Source organism: Corylus avellana, chromosome ca3 (assembly GCF_901000735.1).
Source record: "Corylus avellana chromosome ca3, CavTom2PMs-1.0".
Taxonomy (NCBI): domain Eukaryota; kingdom Viridiplantae; phylum Streptophyta; class Magnoliopsida; order Fagales; family Betulaceae; genus Corylus; species Corylus avellana.
In genome coordinates, this window is record NC_081543.1 from 2647256 (window position 1) to 2656177 (window position 8922).

The 8922-nt window shown below is 34.0% G+C and overlaps 2 protein-coding genes across 2 annotated transcripts; both read right to left on the reverse strand.

The window, feature by feature from the left end:
• Positions 1 to 1975: 1975 nt before the first annotated feature.
• Positions 1976 to 4641, reverse strand: LOC132174932 (uncharacterized). Its single transcript, XM_059586690.1, has 5 exons — positions 4320 to 4641; positions 3336 to 3385; positions 3121 to 3244; positions 2915 to 3013; positions 1976 to 2644 (listed from the first exon to the last, which is right to left on the reverse strand). Exons 1-5 carry the CDS (start codon positions 4507 to 4509, stop codon positions 2025 to 2027), a joined length of 1083 nt encoding a protein of 360 aa, XP_059442673.1. The 5' UTR covers positions 4510 to 4641; the 3' UTR covers positions 1976 to 2024.
• Positions 4642 to 5955: 1314 nt separating this feature from the next.
• On the reverse strand, positions 5956 to 8766 carry LOC132173783 (ABC transporter A family member 7-like). Its single transcript, XM_059585387.1, has 6 exons — positions 8639 to 8766; positions 8435 to 8519; positions 7981 to 8109; positions 7771 to 7876; positions 7487 to 7575; positions 5956 to 6541 (listed from the first exon to the last, which is right to left on the reverse strand). The coding sequence occupies exons 1-6, from the start codon at positions 8746 to 8748 to the stop codon at positions 6242 to 6244; spliced, it is 819 nt and encodes a 272-aa protein (XP_059441370.1). The 5' UTR covers positions 8749 to 8766; the 3' UTR covers positions 5956 to 6241.
• Between the last annotated feature and the right edge of the window lie 156 nt (positions 8767 to 8922).

An 8922-nucleotide genomic window follows, 5' to 3' on the forward strand; every position in this document is an offset into this window, starting at 1 on the left:
GTGTCTATGAAAATGTAACTGTGACAGAATTAGTTGAGGTAGAACTATCATACCTGTAAAAGTATGTTTTCTGCTCTAGTTTGGAGTTTGAGAGACACTATAAAATATGGATTTATTTTTAAGGTTCAATCACATTTTAGTTGGTCTTTTCTAGTTCGTAATACATGCATTGTCCCATTGATGTAGCTGTAGAAATATTTTCAAAATTAGTTATTAAATATTATTTTATGTCTTGAAAATCTTTTAAAATTGAAGGTTTTAAAGAGCATTGAATGAAGAGAGTCTCACATTGGAAAGAAAAAAAGTGAAGTTGACATTTATAAGGCTCAACAAACTTTAAGCTATTAAAAAAGCTTGGGTGTACTCTAGTATACACTAGTACTTTGCACCGGATGCACATGCGCATGGGCTGTAGGGCGCTAGTCGTGCATTTGGCACCGGAGCTCGGAGTGATCTGATTATGACCATTCATTTTTGAACGATCAAGATCATTCGATCTAGTGATTTGATCTAAACTATAAGATGCTTTTTAAGTAGATCCAGTGGTTGGATTTACTAGACAGTAATTAAAGTTAATTGTAGAATCAAATTAACTTTGATCTAACGGTTGAGATTAAATAATTAATATCTAATTATTATTATTATTAGATAATTGTTAATCTAACGGTCAGAATTAAGTGTCTGTTGAATAAGCAGTTTGATTTCAAAATTCAAAACAACAGTTTGATTTCGAAATTCAAAACAATAGTTTAATTTTGAAATTTGAAATTATCTGAGCAGTTGAGTGGATAATTATCTCTGATTATTCAATTAATTTAAAAACTCTTTTGTAATTTATTTTAATATTATTAGAGTCTTTGTCTCTTGATTGGATAGAAAAATATGAGGGTATTTTTGGGTTTAATTTCATTTTTTGCATAACGCAATTAAATACAGAGGTTTTTTGGGCTCCATTGTATCTTAGAGAAATATTTGCTGTTACCCTCTTGCATACCATATCAGGCAAATAATTTATGACATTATAACACACCTTAAGGAACAATTTCGTTTGGAAAATGTTAAGTGTTCTTCTTGTGTTCTCATAGTGTCCTCTCAATTGTGATATGGCTTTTAAAATTATCGTTGAATTTGAAATTATCATTATTGACTTTTAATCTATTGGTGATTTTGAAAGCCATTGGGAGGACACCAAGAGAATATTAGAAGAACACCTAGCATTTGCTAGAGTGTGATCGAAACATTTGGAATCGAGAATAACAAGGAAGAAAACAATTCCTAATAAGGAAGAAATTGTATGGCATAGGATTACTATCTTATTATTATCATTTATGATTTGTAATCCTATTGTAATCCTATTAGGATTAGGAATATTATTTATTATTAGGAGTCTCAGTAGCATTTAGATTAAGATTTCTATTAAAATTTGGCTTAGGAGTCTCAAGGGTAGACATATTATCCTATAAAATTGTCTAAAATTCCTCTAATTACCCTAGTATCTTAAAAGAATTAAGATTTACTGCAATTAGTTACTCAAATTGCTAGTAAGTTGGGAGTTAATGCAAGAAAGCCTATATAAGACCATTTATTTAAATAAATTTTTGGTTGTCCGACCACCTATCTACGTTGGTATGTTCATAAAAATCTCTCCACCTTGTTTAATTGCCAACTTAACTTGCCAGGAAAGCGAAGCAAAACAAAACGAGAAGAACCATTTTAGATGAGATTGGCAATTTATATATCTTCCTCTTTTTCATAGACAAAAAAAGTATAAGTCTTAGAAGACCGATGTTACACCAACAATTCTTTTACAACTTGCTAGCATGTGTTTGGAGTCACGTCATCGTCGCCCACAAAAAAAAACTGTAATACCTTCCAATCACAAGTTAACACATGTCAACAAATTGTAAAAAAATAGTAGGTCTAGCAATTTTCAAAAGAATCATGAGATAACATTTTTGGCTAACAAACAGGAAAATGAGAGACCAAAGTTCACTATTATTGCCTTGATTCCTAAAAAAAATGTTCTAGTGAGCCGTGAATCTATAAACCATGACATGCTTATAGGTCTGTCCCGGATTTACAATCTGCGAAGGGAAATTGGGGTTATTAACAGAGTCAGGGAACCCCTGTGTCTCCAAGCAAATTGCAGCATGCTGTAAATATTTGTAACCACCTTTCCCCTTCACATTGTGCAACAAATTACCGCTGTAAAACTGTAAACCAGGTTGATTAGTCCACAGCTCCATTCTTCTGCCTGATTTACTGTCATTTACCACGGCCGCCTTCTTCAGGTGAAAATGGCTTTCACTGTCTAGGACATAGTTGATGTCATATCCATTAGATAGCTCATTCAACCTGCTGCCAATCTGCTGGGGTTCCAGGAAATCATATGGTGTTCCTTTGATGGGGATAATTTCTCCGGTGGGGATGAGTTGGGCATCCACCGGAGTAATCTTTGACCCGAAAAGCTGGAGACTGTGTGACAAGATGTTGCCACTCGCTTGGCCACCAAGATTCCAGTAGGTATGTTGAGCTAAGTTCACTGGTGTGGCCTTGTTGAGAGGCTGGGCTTCCATTATTACGGCTAATTTGTTTGTCTGAATCAGCCTGTATGTCACTGACACAGAAAGATCACCAGGAAAGCCTGCATAAAGTCAACACAGATCTCAGAAATGATGAATTATATATATATTCTTCATGCCCCAAAAAGAATTTCCAATCAGTAAATTTGACACAAACCCAACACCAAAAAGTTAGCCAGTTAGGACTAATCTACAGTCTAATAGACATGCAAACCCGACACACAAACATGAATTGTTATCCCTAGTGACAAACAGGGACCAATGTGATCGATTGAATATCACCATCTATATTTAAGAAGAGGAGAAAAATAGAAGAAGAAAATTATATATACCTTCTTCACCATCAAAGCTGTGATAGGTGAATGTGACATGACTATCTGCTTTATAGCTCTCTACAGTCCATATAACATCACTATATCCTTTGGGGCCACCTGATATTAAACACCAGAAATTAATTATTCCAATAATAAAAAAATGTAGATCCCAAAGAGGATTATATATGTTTGAGATTACAAACAAGGAAAATGATGAATATTACCATGGAGCATGTTCTTTCCTTCATTAGCAACTAATTTATACTTGGTGCCATTCAAAGTGAATTGAGCCTTTCCAATTCTGTTAGCAACACGTCCAACAATGGCTCCAAAGTAGGTTGTATCCTTCTGCAAAAGTCATTACAAACTCTAGCAAAATATACATACACAAGAAACTAATAAATTGCAGGCAGAGAGAAAGTAAGCTGACGAATTTCACCTTGTAACCCTTCACTGAGTCAAATCCTAGAACAACGTCATCTAGCTTCCCTGATAAAAGAAAACCAATGAAATGATGAGGATTTATCTTATCACAAAAAAAAACAAAGAATTTCCATACTGTCTAACCATGAGCTGCCATTTCACCTAAAACCAATTGGTGATAAGGGAGACAAAAGAAGTGAGCCAACAATCCCTCCCTCATGATAACACTCTCCCTCAACTCGACCCCATCACTTTCTTGTTCTAATACCATTTGTTGGACCGTGAGCTACCATTCAACCTAAAACGAATTGGTTGAGGGAGATAAACTCAAGTCTTTTACAGACTTCAACATCATGCCTAGTAGATAGGGTCGGCCCAACCCTTAGGCGAGTTAGGCCGCCACTCTAGTGCTCCCAATTTAATAAGGAGCCCAATTAAACAAAAAAAATTCAATAAAAAAATTTTAAACCATTATTATGGTTCATATTCTTTCATTAAGGCCCCCTATTCAGAATTTTGATCATCTCTAGTTCATTTGAACTGAAGAATATCAAATTAGTTATGGTGGAGGAGTATTTTTGTCATCTCAAAAAGTGAAAAAAAAAAAAAAAAACAAAAATACCCTTCTACAATAACTAATCATTTGATCTAGTTCCCCTAATCCTGATAAATAAATAATTTTAAAAATGGCCCCAATTTAAGGCCCCCTACTTAATTTTAAAAAAAAAAAAATGCATTAACATCATTTGATTCTCCAACATTATGAAATAAATAAGGCTTAAAAAATCGAGAACAATAAATATGTGAATCAAATCATAATCAAATATTCAACCCTAATTACGTGTAATTATGTTAGACATGTCCAGCCGAAGAAAAAAAAAATCTAGAAGATTGTGTTAAACCTTTCAAAATCAAATGGGGAAAAGAAATAAATAAATAAATGCTAGAAGGTTGAAAATGAAGAGGCCATTAAAATCGAGAGAGAGGGGCAGGAACAAACCGAATTTATCAGGGAGAATAACAGACTGCACAACTGCACCATAGTTGGTGAGCTTCACAGAAAAATTTCCTCTCTTCAGCTCATACACTCCAACTTTCACCTTTGCCTCGGAGCCATTAATATTAACAAACAAAAGAAACAAAAGAGCCACCAGAAGAAAGAACCACGACAAAGGAACCTTGGCATCCATTTGTAATAATTGTAAATAGATAAATGTTATAATAACTAATGATAATAATTAATTGTTTCAACAAATGCTGGCTGGAACCTCACCTTTATATGGGGAAGGGGAAGAAGAGGAAGGAGATTGAGTTGCAGTAAAAATAGTCAAAAGATTTTCGGATAAGGATCTTTGAAAAGTTATCGGGGGTACACGTCCGTAGCAGAATTCAAGGATAAGTACTATATATTTAATCTGTTACGATAACATTAGGCTAGCCAACTAGGTACACGTATACGCGAGGCTGTCGAATCAGATAAATTTATTATATCAGATGTAAAAAAAAACAAAACAAATAACGTTGGCAGCCAACTAGCTAGGAAAACGCCGCAATGCACGTGGATGCACGCATGATCTAGCTTATGCGCTAATTTTGATGGTGGAATTATTCATGACTACTCTATAATCTTCAAGAATTACAATATATTCGAAATTCTTCATTATAATTTAATTTTAAAATTTAAATGCATCTTTATTAATTAAAAAAGATATACTATAAAAATATATCTTACATTTTTTAAAATAATTTGGCTCTTCAAAATTCACTTTATCTAGTTTATCTAATGAATTTTTAAAAACTCCATACATCAGATTAACTATATTTTTATCTATATCATTTAAATATTATTTTTTTTACTCTTTATTGGGGAAAAAAGAAAACAGGTGAGAGAAACAATAAAAAATAAAATGGCTCCCTTGAAAAGTGTTGCTACATTTAGCTTTTGTTTTTTGCTCTTTCAATCAAATATCCATTTTGCGATTTTTTTCTTTTTGGCTAATCCAATGTACGTAAAGGGTTTTTAACAAATCTGATTAGCTATTTTAGATAAAAGTAACATTCAGCTCTTCTATTGTGAAAGTTAGAGATTTAATGCTCTCTCATTAAGGTTGAAAGATGGAATAAATTAAATGCTATAAAAGAAGAAGATCATGGAAAGTCTGGAAAGTATTAAAGAGGATGGAGTCTTGTTCACTTAGAAATCTCTTTGTAACTTTCCACTTTTCACTCTCTATTTCTCCTCCTGAAGTCTCATTCAAAAATTGATATCTTCTTCAGTTTCATGATTTTCTTTTGCCTTGACTACAATTCAGGTTCTTGAATCAGTCTTCTATATATGTTTGTTACAATTGCTTTTGCAGGGTGAAAAAAAAAATTCAAAATTAAAATTGATAAAATCGTAAGCAATGTCACAAGAAAAGATTAAATGAATTAACATATTATCAATTGAAAAAAAGATGAATATAAAAACTTAATTACAAATTTTGCATCCCAAAAAGTGAGAAAAATGATTTTTTTTTTTTTAGTTAATTAATATATAAATATAAGAAAATGCCTCATTTAAATTTGTCGCCTACGCCTGAAAACCTATCAAGTCAGCCTTGTGCGCAATATATGGGCTAAAAAAAAAAATTGACTTTAAAAATGATACGACTTTGATTACTTTCTGTAAAGAATGTATGTATACAACTATCTAAACCAAGTTCCCCAGGAGAAAAGGAAAATAGAAAAATCAAGTATACGATGATATGGTAACAAAATGATCAGCTGCAAGCCTACTATGAATACCAATCCAGAGATAACAAGTAACATGGAATTATCGATGAACAAATCGGATGGTCATGACCACACGTTGAATGCCTGCGCCCCACGGGCAACCTTGATAACAAGTAACATGGAATTATCGATGAACAAATCAGATGGTCATGACCACACGTTGAATGCCTGCGCCCCACGGGCAACCTTGATGAAAACATCTTCCAATGTGGTGTCAGCCAGACCCCATGCAAATACTGTGAACTTGCTCTTTGCATTCTCCACTGCATGGAAAACATCAGCAATTCTGATCTCATGTTTAGGCAGCTCAAACTTCTGGGTTCCAGAGAGGAGGTATATCTTGTTAGCATTTGGGGAGAGATGCTGCACCATTTTCTCCACATCTTCCTCGTGATCCGGAGATGTTGTCATGGTAAACACATAAGATCCTCCATATCTACCTTTAAGCTATCAAACACAATTGGAAAACCAAGTGTTACTGAAAAACATTCTACTTCAAATTTGGCTGAAATTGCTAAAAACTAGCTCTGAAGAAAATTTCAACTAGAAATCAACAAAATTTTACATGAAATTGCTTTAGTACAGTGCAAATAGGTTTGGTTACAACAATTCCACCCACCCACGTGCAGTACTAGTTTAAGTGGTTTAACAAATCACCTACATTCAATTAGAAAATGCAGAATAATGAAATACCATGCATATGCATTTTGTCAAGAAAGTTGTGCATTTTTTTTTTAAAAAAAAAAAACTTAGAAAAGTAGATATTAATTTTTTCACACTATTTCACTTCCCATTGTTGTTCCATGTTCCCTTTTTTAGAGGGGGTTGCTGCATCCAAATCCTTGTCCCTCGTTAAAACATAGAATTTTGTCCCTTTACACAAATTATTGGAAAATACTCCACTAAAAATCGTTTGATGGGAAAAAAAGAAGAAGCAATGAATAGAGCACGCCTGCAGGAAAGGAGGTGCACAAGATATAGCCATGGTGGAGTTATCCAATTTGATACAGTAACTCTGTTCAAATATATTAGTATTTATTCCTCATGTTCATTATATTCATGAAATAACTGTTTCGTCTTGCTTCCAGAAAGATTTCTTTTTCACTTAATAGTGAGGATTTCAAAACAATATGTAGAACTAGGCAATACATATCGTATTTAACCTTATGGCAATATCCAAGTATCTTGCACAGTTCAACGTACTCATATATCGAAGAAATCAGACATGCTAAAATTTTTACGCACCGTTCTTTTAACAAGAGAGGTCGCAAGAGATCTCATATATGAATGATGCAAAGAGAGCCCTTGCATGTCAGAGGATATAAATAACATGAAGAGTACTTGAAATGAAGCCAACACAATATGGAGGATATAATATTGAAGTTAAGATACCTCTTTAGGATTTCCTATGCACTGCAAGCTGCCATCTACAAAGATTCCTAATCGATCACACAAAACCTCAGCCTCTTCCATGGAATGTGCTGAAAATACAAAAACAATTTCTATCAGTAAATTAATGAGGTAAAAAGTGATGTTATGCTGTTCTCTCATAAAAAAATGTGCAGAATTTAACTAGGATGGGACAATATATAGCCACTATATAATAGGTTATTTCTGGTGATTCAAATTCTACAATTACAGAGAGAGAGATAGAGAGAGAGAGAGAGAGTTTTTACTGGTGAGAATGATTGCCCGATTTTGCTTTGCGCGCTTCACAACATTCCATAAATTGTTTCTTGAGGCTGGATCTAATCCAGTACTGGGCTCATCCATATAAACAACCTTGACAAATTTCCAAGAATTAGACCACAAGTAGAAGAACAGAGCTTCCCTATCCAAAAAAATTCTCATATGGTGAAGTAGATTGAACAGAGATGAAAACGTACTTTGGGATCACCAATCAATGAAATCGCAACGCTAAGCCTCCTCTTCATACCTCCACTATATTTCCCAGCTTGTTTGTCAGCAACCCCTCCGTTAAAAAGGTTTACACTCCTTAGAGATTCTTCCACTGCCTGCAGCAACAAAATGGCAGTAGAAAATAGGAAGTCAAGAGTTCTGCAAAAAGGTCTACAAAACTTTTTTGTTTTTTGATAAGTAAAAGGGCTACAAAACTTAAGGGTTGCTTATTCTGTTCCTTAATGACCTTTTTAAGGATAATAATCAAAACTACAACTTATAAACTAGTTTCAATGATGATTTATCAAATCAAATATTTATTTCTAGATTTTCTAAAAACAAAATCTACAAGGGCGTGCTAAATTTTCTGAGTTTCAATTGCTCTCAAATGCAAATGAACCCTCTCAAGACAATATCGAATCAAACAAGACATCTACTTACTCGTGTTAAGGCAGAACCTTTGAGGTTCTTCAGTCTACCATAAAATAGTAAGTGCTCCCTTCCTGTTAGAGTTTCCCAGAGCAGGCTAAAATTGCCAAAGAAAAAATATATTAGGAATTTTACATTTAAAAGAGAGAGAGAGAGAGAGAGAGAGAGAGAGAAAGAAAGAGAATTGCTTCCTTGACATGGAGGAAACTAGCTTACTCATGTTGTGGACATACACCCATACTGGTATATATTCCCTCCATATGAGTCAGTATATCCAGACCGTCAACATATGCTGTTCCAGAGGTTGGCTTTGTAAGACCAATCATCTGTCAATGGACACATGTAGATTCTTGAATAACTCAGAAAGAAGACGAGAAAATGTATTACTAATATGGCAAGAAAATATGCCAAAACATGAAGATTAACCCCATTTGACAAACCTTCACAGTGAAGACTGGAAGGATGTTATAGAGAAGCAAAAATAAGGCAAGGGCAACCAA